The 21,896-nt window shown below is 39.2% G+C and overlaps 1 protein-coding gene across 1 annotated transcript in view; it reads left to right on the top strand.

Annotated features, from left to right (window-relative positions):
* The first annotated feature begins 10,318 nt into the window (after positions 1 to 10,318).
* Positions 10,319 to 21,896, top strand: part of nars2 (asparaginyl-tRNA synthetase 2, mitochondrial) — a 47,313-nt gene continuing 35,735 nt past the window's right edge. The window contains exons 1-4 of the mRNA XM_052026221.1: positions 10,319 to 10,498; positions 14,003 to 14,112; positions 17,227 to 17,347; positions 19,193 to 19,333. Coding sequence (XP_051882181.1) covers positions 10,343 to 10,498; positions 14,003 to 14,112; positions 17,227 to 17,347; positions 19,193 to 19,333 — 528 coding nt within the window. The 5' untranslated portion in view covers positions 10,319 to 10,342. The remainder of the gene's footprint in view (positions 10,499 to 14,002; positions 14,113 to 17,226; positions 17,348 to 19,192; positions 19,334 to 21,896) is intronic.

Below are 21,896 nucleotides of genomic sequence, written 5' to 3'. Positions count from 1 at the left end.
CACAACCTTCCCCACCATCAAGGACATCTTCAAGAGGTGGTGCCTCAAGAAGGTGGCATCCATCATTAATGACACTCACCACCCGGGACATGCCCTCTTCACATTAATAACATTGGGGAGGAGGTACAGGAGCCTGAAGACCCACACTCAACACTTTAGGAACAGTTTCTTCCCCTCCACCATCAGATTTCTGAACAGTCTACAAACCCATGAACACTATCTTGTTATTACTCTATTGCACTATTTATTTATTTTTGTAATTTATAATAATTTTTATGTCTTTATGTCTTGTACTGTCCTGCTGCCACAAAACAACAAATTTCACGACATATGTCCGTGATAATAAACGTGATTCTGATTCTGAGTATTATTGTTGTTGATTCTAATAACGGATAATGACAAATAAATGGTAAGTAAAAAGGAGTGGAAAAGTGAGGAGGAGGGAGATTGATGCTCTCTATGGAAAGCACCTGTTCAGCACCCCTCGGAACAGCCACTGGCATTTGAATATTCAAATGAGTTCTGTGGATTGGTATGTGCTCCCATTGTAAATATGTAATTCTGCAAAAGTTACCTGTCTACATTCAAAATGTTAAAGTTAAATAGCTAATTATTGCCATTTAAACTGTTGTTAATCATTTCTTGTTGTCTTTATGTTTGAAAAATATAAAACATCACTGTTCTGTTGAATGTCAGGAGAGGTGTAATAGGTTTTCCAGAAGACCTGCTGGTGTTGAATAAAGACATTTTACATCTACCAACCTCAGTCTCCAGTGGCTTAGTCAAAGTCACAACAACAGTTCTTGGTTATCTGAAATGAGAATACCATAAGGTTGGGGTTACTTTGAAAGGAGGTCAGGGGTGGAAATAGGAGGTATATGCTTAAAGAATCTTGTAAATTAAAAGCGTTAGTGTGATGAAGACAAATGGATTATGAGAAGGAGGAAGAGTATGACCACTCTAAGGTAGCTGAGAGATTGAAAAATAATCATGAGTTCATCACAATATTAACTGATTTCTGGTATTCAACATCCATCCGGCTGTCATCTTCCTGACCTTGGCAACAACTATGTGTGCTTACACTGCATGTACAATTATGACATTGCAACATATCCACAAATGACTTATTTATGTTGATATACCACACTACTAGGAAGAGACCCAGCATAGGAGAAAGCACAAAACTGCTATAAAATTAAGGCCCTAAAGGAAGAGAATATTTTGTTTGGTACTCAACACAGACACTAAAAGGCTTACATAAGAATGTAAGAATCAGGAGCAGGAGGCATAGAACCCCTCTAATGTATTCTCCTATTTCGTAATGACTGAATAACTGAGCCCTTTTATAGTTCATTCTAATTTAATTTTTATCTACAGTTGATTTCTATAATCAAGCGAGAACATATGAAAGTAAATGTTTGGAAAGTGGTATGCAACTTATTTCCCATTTGCTTCAATGAGTGTAGCTTCAAGAACACCAAAGAAGCTTCGGTATGTACCGAGTACAAGACCCACTGCTGCAGCTCATTAAGGTTTTTTTGACAACACCTTCCAAGCTCAAGACTTCCACCACCTTCAAGGACAATGGACGTCAGTCACAATGGAAAGTTCTCCTCCATGTCACACAGTGGTCTAACTTGGAAATACATCACCATTCTTTCATCATTACAGGGTCAAAATCCTGGAATTTTTCAAAGTAACAGGATCTTTACCAAGATAACCCACCACTAACTTCTCAAAAGTAATTCAGGGTGGGCAAGAAATGCTGACCTTGCAAAAATAAAAAAAGAGAGGAATGGAGATCAGGAGAAAACCAAAGTGGGTATACTTTCAGCTGTATCAAGTATAATGTAATGGAAGTTCACTTAGTACACTACAAATCAGGCATTTGCTGTGATTTCACATCAATTGTTCTGAATATAAATTCAATGCCCACATCTGTTATGGGTGCTGCAATGTTACTTGCAAAACTGCAATTACATCCTGCTCCTTCACAAAAGAGCTGCAGCACCATTACTGGGAGAAACATGAAATGACAGTGAGTGAAAAGTGGATACTTGAATTATAAAAGTAAGGATAAAATATTTGACTTTAAAATAAAGTCTGAATAATCTTTTCAAACTGGTCCAAACATATCTTGTCCTCCATCCCTGATCTCAATATACTCTTGGTCAGGTTTCCTCATGAGCAAAGCCAATAATTAAATATGAAATAAGAATAGTATTTTTAGGTCATCAAAGCTATTTTTCAAGGATGGTGCAGAGTTTTCAATCTTATAGGCTCACCCCAAGGTACTCAATCTCTTGATGGAAGCAAGTAGCCTGAGGCAAAATATCAAGAAAGAGAAAATGGTTTTCTAATTCTTAAGGTAATTGAAGGATTATTCCAGGATATCAATAAATTGACACTTTTCTTTTAAAATTATACTCGTTGAGGGTTGCAAATGGAATCTTGGGAACATTGTGCAAAGTTTTTACAATATTTACTTCTGTTTGTTGCTGCAGATAATGCTTGAAATGCAAAGGGAAGACTTGGAGTTCTGTGTTTCTCACTTTAACCAGAGGCACAGAAAAAGCTTGTAAAATTATGCTCCGAAGTATGGGAGATTGGGTAAATATAAGACCCATTATAATTAGCCTTGATTAATTACATATAAGGGTAAGTTAATGTTTTTTTAATTAGAATATTCTGTTACATTTTATATACATTAGATTTTCTGCAGACACGTAATAACGGATTATGGATGAGACAGAATATGATTTTTTTAAAAGAACAGAAATTTGAGATTGGGCCAAATATTTACAAAGCAGTCATCCTACTTTGGTGCATTAGAAATCACTGGAAACATTCTGAAAAAGTACCTAGTGTCAGTACCCACACCCTTCAACAACTATTCTTTTCAGTACTCATTCCAGCATTATCTATCAATCAATCATCCAAATGCAGCAAGACCAGGTCAATATCCAGGCCTGGGATGATAGGTAGCAAGTAACATTTGTGCCACACAGTGCCAGGCAATGATGATATCCATCAAGAGAAAATCCAGCTATCACCCCCTGACATTTAATGGCATTACTATCACTAAATCCCCTACTATCAATATCCTGATGGTGACCATTGACCAGAACCTGAACTGGAGCAGACATATACAAAAGTAGTTCAGAGGCGAGGAATCCTGAAGTGAGTAACTCACATCCTAACTCCCCAAAGCCTGTCCACCATCTATAAGGCTCAAGTCAGGAGCATGATGGAATACTCTCCACTTGCCTGGATAAGTGGAGAGAAGCTCAGTGCCCACAGGACATAGCAACCCACTTGATAGGCATCCCATCCACAACCATTCACTCATTTCCACCACCGAGGCACAATAACAGCAGTTTGTACCATCTACAGGATGCACTGCAGCAACTTACCAAGACTCTTTAGACAGCAGCTTCCAAACCAATGAGCTCTACCAGCTAGAAGAACAGGGGCAGCAAAAGCATGGGAATACCACCACCTATGAGTTGTCCTCCAAGTTACACACCACACTGCTTTGGGAATATACTACCATTCCTTCACTGCTGCTGGGCAAAATCCTGGAACTCTCCCTAACCACATTGTGGGCATACCCATATCTCAAGGACTACAATGGTTCAAGAAAGCAGCTTACCACCACCTTCTCGAGGGCAATAAGGGATGGGCAATTAAATGCTGGCTCAGCCCACTTTTGAATAATGAATAAAAAAAATTGAGAAATTTGATTGTCTTTATTCCTGTACCACACTGCCATCTATGGGTAAAAAGTTGAGAAAGCTACATCAGCATCACTTAATTCAGTGCTGGTCTTCTGCAGTACAAATAATAGTTATTTTTTAATGCCATTAATTATACCTTCTTCCCTTTTGTTTGCTAGAATGCCTGTTGCTTGTCATTAATCTGTACCAGAATTACATTTCAGTCTTTGATATTTCATCAAATCCTGATAAATTCAGTGATATTTCAGCAGTCTCTTTCAAGTAAGGGTAAACTAAATGGGAAATATCAAATTAGCAAAGCGACTGATAACTGTAAAATGATTACTCCAAGTAAAGAAGGCAATGGTGCTCACTGAATCTGTTTATCACAAGGATTGGATTGATTTTATCAAGAAGTTCATTGTTAAAAAATTAAACTATAGACAAGGTAAATTGAGGAATTATGATTAAGCAGCACCCAACTTTGGTTTCACAAGTTAAAGGCTATGGAAAAAGATAAGGAGTTTCAAAGTTTTGCAATTCTTTTAAAGAATGGGTCAAAGTAGGGGACTACATGTTGACTTAAAACTTGGATCGCATCGTACCTACAAGATGGGGACACAGAGAAGTAAGTTCAGAGACAAACATCCCACATTCCAAAGATGCATGAGGAATATTCATGCAATGTTATTGGTCTGTTCTGGACAGCCAGGACACATCATTAGCCGCTTCTCTATTTTATGTAGTCTTTACGCTGTTTTACAAGCACTATTGGAAGTTGGGAAATTAATCAGAATAGGCACTAGGTTTTTATTACATTTCTTTTATTGGTTTGGAAAGCAGCTCCCAGATCCTCAGCATTCTGAAGGGCAGCTGGCACCTATAGTCCTCCTCAGCACCACTTGCCTAAATGTTATCCCTGCAGAAGAGAAAGTTGCACGTAACAGTGAAATAGGCAGTGCCAGCTGACCCAGTTATGTGGCTAACTTTGGGACAACCTCAAGCCTCCAAGTATGGGTGTGTTTTGTGGTGGCATCATCACAATCATGCCCAAAATTATTTACCCCACCGCCCCACTTTCAAAATAAATATCCTAGTTTCGGATAAATTCTAACTTAAAATATTAGAGGGCAGAGAAGGAGAAATGCTCCTTTTCAAAGCATATTTACAGAATCACACCCAAGATTCTGCACCTTGTGGTCATGGCCATTGCCAACATGCATCTATTATAATTGATCCCAAGCCTCCTCTCCTGACCCTCAACCCTTCACCCTTCCATCTCCCAGTATCCCCATCCACCACAATACCCATCTCAATGCATATAAGCTTTATTTTACAGAGGGCTGCTGAAATGTGGCAACCTGATCTTTGTTTTCTTGTGCAAAAATGATATCATGGCCACACCATTCAGCCAAAAGGGAAGAAATCTGCAACACCCATACCGGTGCTCTCAAATTTCTGGACTAATATTGTTGTAAATAGTTGTAATACATCTTTTGATTCTTGTTATGACAGGAATGGTGTTCATGTTGAGGCCCAAGTGCTTGATGTGGTAGCTAAAAATGACGCAGAAAGATTTTACTTCTATTTCAGAGAACTTGGTGCAAAGACTTGGTCAGTTCTCAACTTTGTTTTCATGTGTGCTCCTTGGTACTATTAATCTATGGCACTGATTGTCCTAAAACAATCCATTCTGAACCTGATTCTGCTATTCTAGGGCTTATAGAATTAACTGCCAAAAAGAGCATTATAACAGCTCCAAACATACTCAGAAATGAAGATGAAGGAGATGTGTTTATTGCCTCATATGATCTGTGTGCATCTAGGCAGTTACTGTTTATATAACTGAGGATTTACAATTTAAACTAAGATGCCCCAGCAAAAACCTTGCTGAGTAGGTACAAGTAACCTGCATCTTTTAAAAACTGCTGCCCAATCAACAGAACAGAGTTTAGGATGAGTTACATCATAGTTAGCTAATTTTATTATCTCCCTTTGTTTGCGCTTGAAGTAAGTAATCCTTTTGCCAATATGGACAAAGCAACTAAAGCTGGAATTAATCACTGAAGCCCTAGTGGAAAGTCATCAACCTGAAATGTTAACTGTTTCACTTTCCATTGATGCTTCCTGACCTGCTAGGTACTTCCAGCAATTTTACAGGTTCAGTTCGTTCCCTGAGGAGCAAACACAGTCGAGAGTAATGGCTAGGTGCCCTAGTTCCTATCTTTATCTCAATGTCCTCATTATCATGATCATCGTTATGATCTGTTGAAGAGAACTTTCTTCCTTTCCGTCTGTCTATGCCTTTCTGCTGGTGAAACCTTAGCCATGTCTTTGTCAACTCCAGAACAATTATTTCAATCTTTTCCCATAAAGTTTTCAACCCTTCACCCACCATAAACTTCCCTCAGCCAGAACTCCACTCCTTGTATCTGACACAAAGTGCTTCTTCCCTTTTGGTGAGGAGTAAACTTTTACTTCTGTGCTTTTTAATAACTTACATGCATTCAGTTAGATTCAGTTTTATCCATTATCATCTAGAAAATGGATTGGATAGTGCTGTTCTTTTCAACAGCATGCAATCAAAAATATATTTAACCCAAACTGCAGATGCCACGAAAGTTGGTAGTGTTTGCAGAGGACACAAAAGTTTGTAGTGTTGTGGATCGCAAGGAATGTTGTCAAAGGCTACAGCAGGATATGGATCAGATGGGACATTTTAAAATGGAATTTAATCCCAACAAGTGCAAGGTGATGCATTTTGGAAAGCCATACAGGGGTAGGGCACTGAGGAATGTTGGAAAACAGAGGGACATTGGGGTTCAAGTTCTTAGTTCCTTGATAGTGGCAACATTGGTAGATAGGGTGGTGAAGAAGGCACATGATATACTTGCCTTCATAGGTCAAGGGATAGAATATGCTGCAACTTTATAAAACACTGGTAGACGCACTTCGAGTATTGTGTGTAGTTTTAGTTGCCATGCTATCAGAAGGATGTGGTTGTGCTGGAGAAAATGCAGAGAATTGGAGGACTTTACTTATGGGGAGAAATTTGATAGGCCAGGCATGTTTTCACTGGAGTGAATGAGGCTGAGTGGTGACCTGAGAGAGATATATAAAACTATAAGAAGCTTATATAGGCTATATAGTCAGAATCTTTTTCCCATGGTAGGAGCATCAAAAACAAGATGACATAGGTTTAAAGTGAGAAAAAGGAGTTTTAAAGGGGATTTGATGGGAAAGCTTTTTTACACAGAATGGCTTATATCTGCAACTTGCTGCCAGAGAGAGGAAGATATTTGCGTTACCAAGAATGTGCTGGGGGCAGCCCGTAAGTGTCGCCACTCTTCTGGCACCAACATAGCATACCCACAACTCCTAACCTGTATGTCTTTAGGAATGTGGGAGGAAACTGGAGCACCTGGAGGAAACCCACGCAGACATGGGGAGAATGTACAAACTCCTTACAGACAGCCAGATATTATCATAACATTTAAGAGACCTTTAGAAAGGCATTTAAATCAGCTATGCATAGAAGGATACAGACCTAATGAAGGCAAATGAGGTCAGTGCAGATGGGCACATAGGGCAGCATGGGCCTGATGGGGTGAAGAACCCGTTTCTGTGCTGTACAGCACAATCACTCCATAAATTGCATTTTTACATCAAATTGTGCCGATCAAGAAATCTTAGAGGGCACATCCCGTCATGAATCACCCTGTGATCCTGTCTTAGTTTCAGTCTCAGGGACAAATACAATGATTTGTCATTCCTCCTGTTGGGGAACTTGAACTTTGTCCTGGGAGCACACATCTTAGGGGAATAGCCAAGAGAATATGTGGTGTTGATCTGAGTAATCTCTGGGTAATTACTTATCTGAATGCTCAGACAGCACACCCCTGCATTAAAGAAACTCCTCCACCAACACACACACAACCCCATCCCCTGAACCCCTAGTCAGTGTCCCACAGAATCCATGAATGCCCCTCCCCCATCTTTGATATTACTCCCTCCTCCACATTTGCTCCTGACACCTCTGCCTGAGAGATGCCACGCTGGGCTCTGTCCCAAATATTAGGCCAATCTCCTCCTCCAAACATTCCTGATGGCAACCCAAATTCCCTTCCAAAGACCAATATAACCTCCTCCCACATTCAATCACAACAAGTGCTTCTGGTTCCCTCCATTGTTTCCCTCCAGCAATTCACCAAGTATCTCGGCATCTTCCATGCATCCACCCACCAACGGATAAAGAGTCTCAGATCTGCCCCCAACCAATCCCCCACCCCATCACTGCAACAGAATAAATGTCTGATTGTTCCCTCAGCCTCCACTGAAAGACATGCTTCCACCTATCAACAGCATCTCTCCTCCTCCCTGACCCCTCCCACCCCAAGTAAAAGAAGTGTTTCTGAGCCCTTCCCTCTCACCCTCATCCCAGCAACACAAAAAAAACTGTACTGGAGCACCACTGCTACTGGTAAGTGGCCAATTCAAGAGCCTCATCTGTCCTCACACACCCCAGCCACAGCCAGATTGATCTTTCTAGTCCAGCTTCAGTAGAGGAGGATTGGGAAGCATGATTTCAATCACTATCTTTGTTCATCTATGTCTAGTGTTTGTGTGGTTTGATAGTCTCCATACAACTGCATGGTATTGTGTACTATTGGTACAGCTACTCTCTCTGGTTGGTTTTCACAAGAGTAACATTTTATTCTTTTTAATTTGCTTACATGGAGCACAAGGTATTCACCTGGGCTTGCAATAGACTAACTTTACATTGTGTCCTGTTATACAAATTTGTTGTGTCACACATCACCATAACTTTCCAACAATGTGTGAAGATGTGACTTTGAAGCAGTAATGCTGCAAATGTTCTTCTAAGCCAGTTTGAGTTGTCAAAGCCATTCTTCCCCATTAAAGTCAGCCTGTTTTCATTGTCAGCTACAATGATTGGTAACTGTACTCGCTACCTGTACTGTTGCATCATGCCTTGCATTTGCCCTGATATCTGTAAAACCTCAACAGAGTAAGTTTTCAGTGCGATGGTACCTTTCATCAATGGTGAATGGTAAACATGTTAAAGTAGGCATCTTAACTCATTAGCAAACTGTCTGTGGCAATATCAATTTGTACGTGCACTGGCTATTAATGAATACTTTATTCAATAACCTGTCCATTTGTTGCTGTTACTCCATGTGGCATAGCTACTGTATAATCCCAAATGCCTGAATAAATTGTCAAATGATGAAATTCTCCTTTCTGGTGCTGTTTTTTGAAAAGCCACTGAAATTGTTTTTATTACTTGTCTCAGCTTTGGATTTGTAGGCTACTGAAATATGTCTGTTTTTAACAATTGAAACATTTGACTATTCTAGACTGGACTACATTGAAAGTTGGCCTTTGCAACGGTCGGAATTATTCCAGCTGGTCTCATCAGTACACTACAAGCTTCTTTTAATAGCCAGGGACTTACTTTGAATGCAGCTATATCAATTGCATGTGGTGAACAAAGTTCTCCAGTATCCTTGGATGCCACATCCATTGATACAGATTTGAATCGTCAGGTTTGGCATGCTCAGCATCTGTGACTGAAAACCATACATAATCCCATCATGTAAAACAAAGACTAAAAATGCACCAGAACTGCATTGTAAGATGAGTTCTTTCATGCAACAATATACTCAATATTTGTCTTACTCTGCTTCTGACTTCTTGTTCCAAAGTTAAACTTCTAATTAGAGCTAGAAAGAAAAAAAAAGCTGAGCTAATATTACTGAGAAATGACTGATACAGACTGAGAAATCACGTTGTATTATTTGATATTGAGTCCAGAAGGCTGCAACTTGCCCAGACGCAAAATGAGGTGCTATTCCTCAAGCTTACATTGGGCCTCACTGTGATGGTACAGGAGGCCACAGACTGATACATTAGAGTGGGAGTGGGGTGGGAAATTAAAGTGGCAGGCAGAAGGAAGCCCAGGGGCCCCTATGGACTGAATGCAGGTGTCTGCAAAGGCATCACCCGATTTGGTTTGGTTTCTCCAGTGTAGAGGAGACCACATTTTGAACACCAAATGCAATTCTCTAGATTGGAAGAAATGCAAGTGAATCGCTGCTTCACCTGGAAAGGCAGTTTGGGACCCTGGAGGGTGGGAAAGTGATTGGTAAAAGGCGACCACCCTCCCTGCAGCCCTACAGGCTTCTTTTGTCTCCTCTTCAGTTCTGACGAAAGGTCTCCAGCCTGAAGCATTGACTGTTTCCCTTCTCACAGATGCAACCAGACCTGTTGAGTATTTTCAGCATTTTCTATATTTGATTTAGACTTCCTGCATCTGCTGTTTTGTTTGATTTTCAAAATCTCCAGAGACCTGGCAATTTTCAGAAATCACTGGGGTCACCATATCGACCAAGCGTTCATTCACCCTTCCCGAATACATCTGCCAGAGCGGCGCACAGCAACGCCCGGACGAACCCTCGCCGCCAACACAAGACTGGCTCCACAACAGACACACGCGCATGCGCAATCCTTGCATTCGACGCATGCGCGCTCTTCCGAACCCGTCCCGGCATCGGACGCATGCGCGTGGAGTGGACGCTGTTGCGCAGGCGCACTGGGTGAGGCGGATGTGGAGGAGCGGGCTGCTCGATATCTGTGCCACTCGGTGGCCAAAGAGCATTTTGTGCTTGTTCAGTGGCTGCAGCAGTGACTCCAGACTGAAAGTCAGTGACGCGCTCTCAGGAGCGGCGAGCCAGAGGGAGCAAGAGGTGGTGCGGGTCCAGGTAACGGTCCAGACTCAGGGCTCTGTCAGCCGGTGGCGGAGACCTAGGAAGTGGCTCCTCTCGCCTTGAGTTACAGGGACTGAGGCATTTACTCTTCCCCGACTAGTCTCTGAGTCAGTGCTGAAGTAGTTGTTGGAGAGGTTCAGGAACAAAGGATATTAAGAGTAGAATCGCAGAGAAAGCACCACACAGTGTCTGCTATCTATACTTATCCCACTTTCCAGCAATTGGCCTGTAGCCTTCCATGCCATAGTGTTTCAGGTTCTCATCTAAATATTTCTCAAACGTTGTATGGGTTTCTGACTCCATCACCTCTGTCAGGCAGATTTCAACCACGCTCTGGGTAGGAAAAAAATCTTCAAGTCCCATATAAATCTCTTACCCCTTAAACCTGTGTCTACTGGTTATAGACAACACTTACTAAAGGGAAAAGTTTCTCACCATCTATCCTACCTATTCCCCACATTTTTGTTTACACCTCACTCAACTCCCCTCTCAGCTTTCTCATAGCTGAAATGCTTCAGCCTACACACTATCCTGGTGAATCTCTGCACATTCTCCAATCATTCCTGCTATCATGTAGTGACCAGAACTTCGTACAGTGTATAGCTGTGTCTTGCCATTCATTGTGTATATAGCTGAACCTTCACCTCCCTATTTTTATATTCTATGCCCTAGCTCCCAGCCAATGAAGGCAAGTATCCTGTATGACTTCTTAACCATATACCTGTGCTGCTGACTTTATGGGTGCTTGGACATGTACAGTACGTGAGGTTCCCTCTGTTCCTCAGTATTTTCTTGGATCCTGCCATTCATTGTGTATATCCTAATCTTGTTAGTCCTAAATTTGTTGAGAATCTAATAAAGGGGAAAGCCATGAAAATCTTATACAAAAGTAATAGCTGAAGTTTTGCAAAAGGAAATGTATTTTACAAGAACAGAAATAAGGGGGTCAAGAGTAGAGCTTGGAAGAGAGAACAGAGGGAGAGGTATTGGAAGACATTGAGAATGACAAAGCAGCAAAAAGAATCAAGGCAGATTGTTGTGGAAGCAAGAACTGATTGAAAAAGATGTTTTGATAAAAGTGGAGAACTTAATGCTGTAGTTAATATGAATGTTTTGCGGTACTGTATTATCAGATTGTACAGTCTCCCAGTGTATCCTTCATACCATACGAATACAATACACGCAGTGAGTGACATCTCAGAAAAGGGCATTGTTTTTTTCTGAGCTCCAGAAAGGTGGATAAGTTGGTTAATTTTTGTCTTTATTTCAAATCCAACATACTAACAAGAAATATAATGAACTTTAAAGACAAAATTACCACTGAGTCACAATTTTTTTTATATAGTTATACATTTGGGCTACACCACCCATAAGGTTATAAGATTGTGCAGTGCTAACTTTTGAAGGGAGTCCTGGTATTCAATAATAATCTTGAAGAGAACATGATGTTCAAAGTTTCCATTCCAAAGTTGTTATTAATTTCTTTTCTCCTGATATAATTTATATGAAACATCTTTGAAAATTCTGTGATTCTAACTCTGATATTGCTGCTTCCCATTGGGTTTATTTACATTTGTGAGAGAAAAAAAAGGGTATGCAAAAGTCATTGTAGCATAATTCAAGGCACAACATTGTATATCAGATCGAGTGATTTGTGTAGCTATGAGTATGATTTTCCCTCCCCCTCCCCATCTTGATATGCTTTTTACAAATTAACTTACAATTTTTTATGTTAACCAGAATAATATTTGAAATGACCAACTGGGCCTGCAAGATCATAGAAAATTGTACTTTACAATATTAGCTGTAGCTTGGTTATAGTCATACAACTTGTACAGGTGCTTTAAAACAACTCTGGCACTGCGTTGCATATGAATTTATAGCTGATATCAGCACTAAAGCTTGGTTTTATGAGGAAACTTATATTCACAACAATAAAGTACAGTTTCTTTTTTGTAAATCAGAAATAGCATTTTCAATTCCAGCTCAGTAAAATTAATTTAAATATTTTTATCTGAAGCATTTTAATGATCGAACTCTACTTAAGATAGGGTTATTTTAAAAAGGGGATTTTTCTCAGTGAACGTGGCTAAGGTAGTTATTGCTAATAACCCTTGATGGAGAGGAACATGTTCACACGGGGAGAAGAAGATCTATATGACTAATGTGCCACATAGTCCAGTAAGCAGGGTCGTGCTGCAGCTCTGTAGAATTGTATACATCAAATCATTTGTTTTTGAGCTCTCTTCAGTTTTAATGAGAAATCTTAGGATGGTGGAAAGTATTTAAGAGTCGATATAGAAAGGGCATACAATAGCTACACATTTGGCAAGAAATGTTGGTAAGAGTATCCAAGTTAGAACAAGAAGAGTTCCCATTATGTATCAATAACATGTAACCTGGCTGAAACATTTCTGATTAAGCCATTGCTGTTAAACTTCAGTAATAAAATTACTGATTTGCTGAAGTCGATGGGAATCAGGAGGAAAAACTGTTGAGTCCTAATTCGCACAATGGAAGATATTCATATAGTTGTTAGAAGTCGGTATCTCAGACCTAGGATGAGATATGTTATTTTAATCACAAGATCACGAGACAAAGGAGCAGAAGTAGGCTATTCGGCCCATTGAGTCTGCTCCATGAGCTAAGCTAATACTATTCCTATCTAGCCCCAATTTCTGGCCTTATCCCCATTTCCCTTGATACCTTGACTAATTAGATACCTATCAATCTCCTCCTCCTTAAATGCCCCCCAAATGCTTTTATTAGTCATATGTACATCAAAACACACAGTGAAATACATCTTTGCATAGAATGTTCTGGGGGCAGCCCGCAAGTGTCGCCACGCTTCCGGTGCCATCATAGCATGCCCACAACATCCTAACCCATACGTCTTTGGAATGTGGGAGGATATCACTGCAGACATTGATCAGGGCAGTGACCTCGACCCAACCATCTTCAGCTGCTTCATCAAAGACCTTCTTTCATAAGGTCAGAGGTGGGGATGTTCAATGATGACATGTTCAAATCAATTTTGCTGCTGGAATCCAAGACACTTTTTAACAGCAAAATATGCCCTCTGTTTCCATATCAGTTATGTTTGCATGTGGACTCATACCAGCAGGACCTTGGCCCATGTGTTTAAATCCCTCATCTTGATGCTAGTCATTGTGAAGCAAGAACATTTGTGTCCCATTCAGTGGCAATGAGCAGTTCTATGTAAACAAGTAAAAATGACGTGGTTTTATTTGGCAAAATAACTAAGGCTGGTGGGGGGGTTGGGGGTGTGAGTAGTGATGGGTGGGGGTGGAACAGTGGCAGTTGCTGTTATTAAGAGTACTGTACTTATTTATTGTAAAGTGTGTCCAGAAAAATAAATTGCTCATGCTTTCAGCAAAGCATATATTTTGTATAATAAACTTTCTTGGTACGTAACTTCCTTCACACCACTTCTTCCAAAAAAGTATTTCTGTCTAACACTTGCTTTTTGTCTTGAAGGGTTGGATACGGTCTGTACGTGCACAGAAGGAAATTACATTTTTGCATATTAATGATGGAAGTTCATTGCAAAGTCTTCAAATCGTGGCGCGTCCAGATTTAGATATCAGGTGAGAGAATGGATTTATTGCTCTTCCAATAAATGCAGTCAGCTATAGTTTTTTTTGTTGATCCTTGCAGATGCAGAGGAACATTTCTAAATATTTTATGTAAGGCATAAAATTTACTGTATAATTATTAATGTTATGTATATTAATTTGAAATTTAATAAAAAGATTGAAAAAGAAAGGTATAAAATTTACTCTTTTGCTCCAAAAAGATACCTCTTGTATCATACTGTTAAAAAGAGAGAAAATTCAGTTGTAGCACCCAATTATGTCCTTAAGACCTTGCAAAGTGTTTCTCCAGCAATAAGTTATCTTTTGAAGCGCAGACACTAAACACTGCATTCTTCCACAGACGCAAATAAAATCAAGAACCAGTTCATTCGTTTATGATGGTCAGGCTACAAGGAGACTTCTCAGCTACTCTTTAAATTTTGTTGTGGGATCTTTCACAACTACCTTAAGTACAGTCAATTATCTGGTTGTAGGCCCTATGATAATGCATGTCTAAGTTTGTACCAAGTTTGTAATTGAAGAGTTTACATAGATTATGTAATTAAATCCCAAACTGTGATGATTAGTAATGCAGTTTTCCAAATGGTTGGATGGATCTGTTGATGTACAGTTTCAGTAAATTACTGTTGAAGTGTCCACTCAGTTTTTTTCTTTAAATCACTAGATAAAAGGAACGTTTTTGGTAGAATATAATTTTTCACATTTAACCCTGGCTACTTCTGAACAATTAAATAAACTTTATATCATTAATTTTAAATTTCTCATTCTTCACCAGAATTTTATGATGGGATAGTTTTATTTCCTGTTATTGTGTTCAGTTTTCTATTGTCCTCTATATTAATATTTCTGTTAGTGTATAATTTTTATTTTGGTCACATCACTTTCCGATGTTGTTAGAAGTCTTAAGGCCATTTCCATGTAAAATGGGAAACATTTCAAATGGCATACTTGCACTTTTTTTTATGAAAAGATAACTATTTTGGATGCATTCATGTGCACAGTGGAATGTTCCTGTTTGTTAAATAATTCCAGTTATGTGGCATATACCCATTTCTTGCACATTCAGTCAGACCAGCTCGAGCTGTTGATGCTTTCAAGCCTCTGGGTCAACTGTGGAGCTCAGTGGAATTCACAGCTCCATTTATTGTTTTGCAGTGAAACCCCTTGGTTGAACATGGATGCCTCCATAAGTGACAACCCAATTGCGTCAAGATGACAATGAATAAGAATTTATTTTTTGAAACATATTGGGTTAGAAATGTGTTCATGGTTGCTTGTGCTAAATTCTGACTGTATATTGTATTGTGAGTTAGATTTAAAACTCCATTAATTTCAATAAGTTCCTCCAATTCTGTCCTCTTGATCATTCCTCAAATTTAACAGTTGTGATAATGTCTTCAGCTGCAAAATCCATAAACTCTGGAATTTCCTCTCTTTATTTCTCAGCATCTTTATCCCTCTATCCTCCTTTATGGTGCTTCCAGTCAAGATTTTGATCATATTCACTTGTGTATTTTGCATGGTGGTTCTGTGAATTACCTTGGGACATTTTGCTAGGTTAAAAGCCTGAAACTAACATTATGTCGTGTTATCATGCATCTCAAATAATCTGTGGTCAAAAATCATCATGGCTCAATTGGCCATTCTCTGATGGCTGATATCCATTCACCAAATGCAAATATATCAAAATCATATTCCATTCACAAGACATGGAGGGAAATATGCTGGTTGTTTTCTGCATAAAACTAGTTAATAAAATTGCACAGCTTTCTTCATAAGTTAACAAATATCATAAAACAATTTACTGATTTATTCAATGTTATAGCAACATAAAGTTGAAATGCAGGAAATACCAGCATGAGTATTTGTCTTGAACTTGGCTTACTGATGTTTTAGTCTGTCAGTCTTGAAATTAATAAGTGAATGCTTCCACCTGAAGAAGAATTTCAGGCACACTCATCAAGCTAACTGCCAGTGACAATACCAGTTTTTTTTATACAATAAGCTTTAATTATCCTAAATATGATAATTAAGGTGCTAGATAATATGTGGCTTTGTATTAATTTGTTGTACTGTGCAGAATGAGCATTTTTGTATAATACTTGAATATTGTTCTAATTGTAGCTTGTTGGCAAGCTCACTAGAAACCTGTATTAGACGATGAAGAAAATGAAGTATTTTTCTAAATTTCTCATGAACTTATGTTGGTGGACTGCACTCAAAGTGATTTGAAAGGTTATTTTGTTAATATTCTTCTAGCTCACAAAAACACAGTTTTCTCTTTTGTTCAGATGCACCAGGCAATTTGGAAAGCAAATGGCATGTTGGTCTTATTGAAAGAAGATTTGAGTATAAGAGTAAATTGCAACAATTTTTTAGTGCCTTGAGAAGGTTGCAACAGGAATATTGTGTACGGTTTTGGTCTCCTTGCCTAAGATAAAGATTAGGTAGTTTTGAGGGAGTGCATTCACCGCACTGGTTTCTGGGATAGCAGATATGTTGGGTGAGAGGCTTAATAAGCTCATCCAAAATTCTCGAAGAATGAGAGGTGACCTCATCGAAACATACAAAATTCTCAGAGGGCTTGATGGGATAGATGTGCTGTGGATTTCTTCTTTCCATCAGGAGTTTAGAACCAAAGCCACCGTCTTAAGGGCCATTTATTGTAACAGCAACCATCTTCACTCGGGGTAGTGAATCTCAGAGGCTCAGTTTTTGATTGTATTCAGAACACAGGTTAATAGATTTCTGGATATTAGAGAAATTGAGGAATATACAGATGGGACAGGAAAATGGTGTTGAAATGGAAGATCAACCTTGATTCTGTTGGGTGATGGAGAAGTCTTGAGAGGTTGACTGGCCTATTCTGACTGTTTCTCACGTTCTGATGCTGACATACTTTTCTCCAGCTGCCACTTCCCTTTCTCCCCCACTCCCTAAACCTAGTTCAATTGCTCCCCCCCCACCGAGCTCTTTGGATTTAATGTTGACACTCCTACTCTCCACAGTTCAATATTCCATTTTATTATTTTATTTTTCCTGCCCATTCTTCAATAGCGTTTTTGATCCTTGCATAAAATATAAACTCACGTGTATGTTTTACAGCAATGTAACCTTTGGCAGCGCAGTTGAAATTTGGGGAAAACTGATACAGAGTCCGCACAGGAAGCAGAGCACAGAACTTCTAGCAAATAAAATCAGATTGATTGGATCATGTAATCCTGTGGTATGTTTACTTTAGATGTTTATCTGTAGTCAATGTATTATAACAGCACCCAACTTGCTTTTAATTCAGGATTTATCTTTTGTCAATATCTATATCTTTTGTAAACAATGATGCAAATGCTTATTAAATATCCTTACAGGTTTTTGTACTTTCTGCATTAACAATGATTTTCACTCTGGGTCTCATCTTGCAGTACTCATTTTACTATTTTTTTTGTGGAATGTTTTATTATTTTTAATTTGGAATGACTCAGTGGTAATAACTTCACCTCATAGAAAGCAATGAGTTCAGGCTCCATGGCAGAAACTTGAGCACACAGTTTGAACTGAATATTCCCTGTGATAGCACTCACCTTTAGCATTCAAATGAATTGCTAAATCAAAGGCCCATTAATCACTCTCCCTCAGATGGATCCAGCGATCCTAGCACATTTCTTTCCAATTGTCCTGGTGAATGTTTGTCCTTCATACCAGATGAAACAAATAATCTGGTAACTCATCTTGCTGTGTTTGCAGGATCTGGCTGTGCATTATTCACCAGTCATGTTCCCCTATAGAAGTGACTATACATGAGCTGCATCGTAAGCAGAAAAACATCTTCGAAACTTCCTGAGGTTGTGAAAGCACTTGTGTTAACATCTGCAATTTTTTTGATCCTTTACTCATTTCTCCCTGTTCCTTTCTCTTCCTGTTCTTAAATTGTCCTAATATGGTTACTATTTTTGAGGTTCTCTACTGAGTTCCTTAATGGGCAAGACATCAAAGGAAAGCTTTCCTTTCATTATATTGAATGAAGGAAAGTGTAGGAAAGAATAATGAGAACAAACTCATAGTGGAGAGCTATGTGATCTGTGCAATAATGTAATAATCTAATGTTTATCTTGCATTTTGGGATATTGAGGTTCTGAAAGGTGCTATATCAATACAAGGCTTCATAATCCTTAATAGGGAGGATATTAATCTTTACTGGACTTGCTTGTTCCTTTGTTTGTGTGAATGTGTTGAATACATTTGAAGCAAGTTGCCACTGGCAAATATTACTTGTATTTATCATAATTGTTCTCACATTATTACATTATGTGTATTCTTAAATGCATAAACTAGAACTTCAATTTATCATTTCTAAAACTTTGTGTAATCCTGAAGAATCTGAGTAATTTAAAATGTTTGATCTGCATGTAGCATATCTCATTCTTCCATAGAATATGGCTATAACTTCCAAGGTTTACATATTTTGCCCTTGAAAAGGTGACAGCTGCTGCCTTCAACTACACATTCCATAAATTGAAGGTACTCTCTGATCTGAGGCAGAGAATCCCAGGATTTCTTTCCCTCTGACAATGAAAGAACAGTGCTTTATTTCTAAGTCAGAGTGGTCTGTGTGTATTTAAATTTCTTCAAGTTTCTATTGTAAACAATCATGCAGTGAGAGGTGCACTTGGTAGAGATCAAGTGCTACCACTCCAGGAATAAGTGCTAATCTAGACACTTAGTATATCTTATGACCTTGACTAATGAATGGTATTAGCTATGATCTAAGAGCAAGTTAGCTGCCTCATTTATCTGTTAGCTTGTTTTGTCTGCTATAAGGAGACCACAAAGGGAAGGAAACTAAACCCAAATTTGCATTGCTTTTTTTGTATTCTTTCTGTGCCATCTTCAACATGAGAACCTCTTTGTAAACTTTGGTCAGATGTTTTACTTTGAGACAAAATCAAAAAGGTTGTTGCCAATCTAGATCACTTACTTTGAATAAGTCTCATATTAGATTTATAGTATAGATCAAACTTGGGCTGAAAAAGTATGCTTGCAATAGTATTTTGCATATGCTTTTATTCAATCATAGGATTTGCCATTCAAAATCAAGAAAAGACATTCACTTGAATACATACGACAATTTCCTCATCTTCGTTGCAAAACAAATGTTTTCAGTTCACTGCTCAGAATACGAAGTGGGGCGTCTGCAGCTATTCATTCATTTTTCATGGTAAGTTGAGTACAATGTGTGCAATAATTTTTTTATATACTGCTTGTAATAAAGATGTAATTGAAAATCAAAAAAAACTACAGATGTTGAAAATGTGAAATAAAAACAGAAATTGCTAGAAATGCCTCTGCTCTCGTCCCACCCAAACCAACAATAAGGTTTGCTTTGTTCTCATCTCTACCGCGCCGGCCTCCATCCACATTGAACAGATCATCTTCCATGATTTCCATAAGCAGACACTTTTCCCTTCCCTTTTCATCATTCTGAAGGGATTGTTCCCCCTGGGTCTCCTTAGTTAGCTCCTCCATCTCCACCAACGCCCATTTTCCTTCAGGTGGCATTTTCCCATGCAATCACAGAAGATGTAATACCTGTCCTTGGCACTCCTCTTATCACCATCCAAGATGCTAACACACTTTCCAGGTGAAGCAGCAACTCACTCACACTTCTGAATTGGTGTTATTCATTTAGTGCTCACAACGTGATCTTCTCTTCATTGCAGAATTCAGATGGATATTAGGTGATACTTTACGGAATACCTGCCTTCAGTCTGTAAGGGTCACTTTAAATTCTCCATCCAACTTCCACTCTGACCCCTCTGTCTTTAGCCTCCTACATTGTTCCAAAGAAACCCAATGCAAGCCCAAGGAACAACATCTCATCATCTACTTAGGCACACATCAGCTTTCAAGTCTCAACATTGAGTTCAATGATTTCAGGTAACCAGCCTTTCCAGATTGTGTCAGAACAGGTCACCTCTGATGTAAAGTCACAATCTGTAACTCTTTCTATCTCCACAGATGCAGCCTGGTTGTCTGGGCTTTTCCAGCATTCTCTTTTATTGCAGATTTCCAACAACAACAGTGTTATATGTCTAATAGTTCTAGTAATATTTTTCATACCTCTACACAAATGAGCTGCCATAACAATCCGAGGGTGGGACCTTGGATGACACTGGTACAGCCGATAAAGCCACTGTCTCACAGCTTCAGTGAACCGGGTTCAGTCCTGACTCCCGGCATTTTCTGGATTTGTGTGTCCCCCCCGTGACTTTGTGGCTTCCTCCAAGTGCTTTGGTTTCCTCCCACAATTGTGTAGGTTGGTAGCTAATTGGCTGCTGTAAATTGCAGTAAAAAGGGTTAGGGTAGGATTAGTATAAAACGGTGTCTTTGATGGTCAGTACAGACTTGGTGGGCTGAAGGGCCTATATCCCTCTAAACCTTCATCCCTTTTTAATCAACAGCAATTTGTGCTTCTTGATTACTGCCCTATGATTGACTCTTTTTTTTTCTCTCTGTCCCTTCTGTGATGAAAAGTAATTCATCTGAGTTGTACTCTGACACTGTGGCATTATCTGTGAAAAGAGACTCTGATACTCTGGCAGTATCTGTGGAAAGAGAGCAGACCAGTTGAGATTTTCCACCTTTTGCTATCTTTATTTTGTTATTAAAGATATATTATTCTCAGCAAAAGAGCAGATTCTAAAATTTGTGGCTTATTGCACAAGCTGTCATGAACTCTGATCTGTATAATCAACGTTTTAAGATAAGATATCTTTATTAGTCACATGTACGTTGAAACACACAGTGAAATGCATCTTTTTGCGTATTGTTCTGGGGGCAGCCCGTAAGTGTCACCACAGTTCCAGCGCCAACATAGTATGCCCACAACTTCCTAACCTGTTCGTCCTTTTTTGGAATGTGGGAGGAAACCGGAGCACCTGGAGGAAACCCACACAGACACTGGGAGAAAGTACAAACTCCTTACAGACAGTGGCCGGAATTGAACCCGGGTCGCTGGTGCTCTAAAGCATTACACTAACTGCTACACTACCGTGAACTGACAGTGATGAACTTTAAAGGCGTTGTGTGAAATTATGATTGCTAACGTTTGGCAGATATTCATTCTGCAAGTCAATTTCCATTTGACAATATTTCCAGGTTTGAAGATAAGTAATTTCTACTACAGAGTGAGGAAGTAGACATAAAACCAAAATGCCAATAACAGTCGTACCCACCCTAAGCCTGCAACCTGCCCGTGTCTCTTTGGTGATCTTGACAAAGGATACTAATTACTCCTCAAAATCAACAATGCAAATTGTTACAATCCACCCTTTTTATCCAGTCTGCTATGATCTAATCTGGTCAATGCTCTTCCAGTCTTAACCATCCCTTCTCTGTAGACTCTGTCCACTTTCTGCTACTCTCGGCATCTCCTTCCAGAATGTTTGTTTACTTGTAAGCAAGGCCTTTGCCATACCATAGCTTATGGGTTATTACGTCAGCTCCATGACCTTGACAGAAATGTTGCTGTATATGTTATTTCTCCATATGGCTCTCACTTTGATCTTGTGCAATTTAGACAATTCTGTTTCATTCTCACACTTATTGCAAAATTGCTTCTTGTCCTGCTTACCACACTTCAGGCACCACCTTTGAGCGTCTTGCTTTGATTCATCATTTTCACTTCTCCTTCAAGATCAATGCATTTTACATCCTAACCATGTACTATGCCATGTTTGTCAAATATGCCTTTACTATTTTCCAACCTTATGCTCTATGTC

The sequence above is a fragment of the Pristis pectinata genome, chromosome 11 (genome assembly GCF_009764475.1).
Source record: "Pristis pectinata isolate sPriPec2 chromosome 11, sPriPec2.1.pri, whole genome shotgun sequence".
Classification (NCBI taxonomy): domain Eukaryota; kingdom Metazoa; phylum Chordata; class Chondrichthyes; order Rhinopristiformes; family Pristidae; genus Pristis; species Pristis pectinata.
Note: the sequence above shows the minus strand (reverse complement) of the source record. Positions and strands in the feature narration are given on the sequence as shown.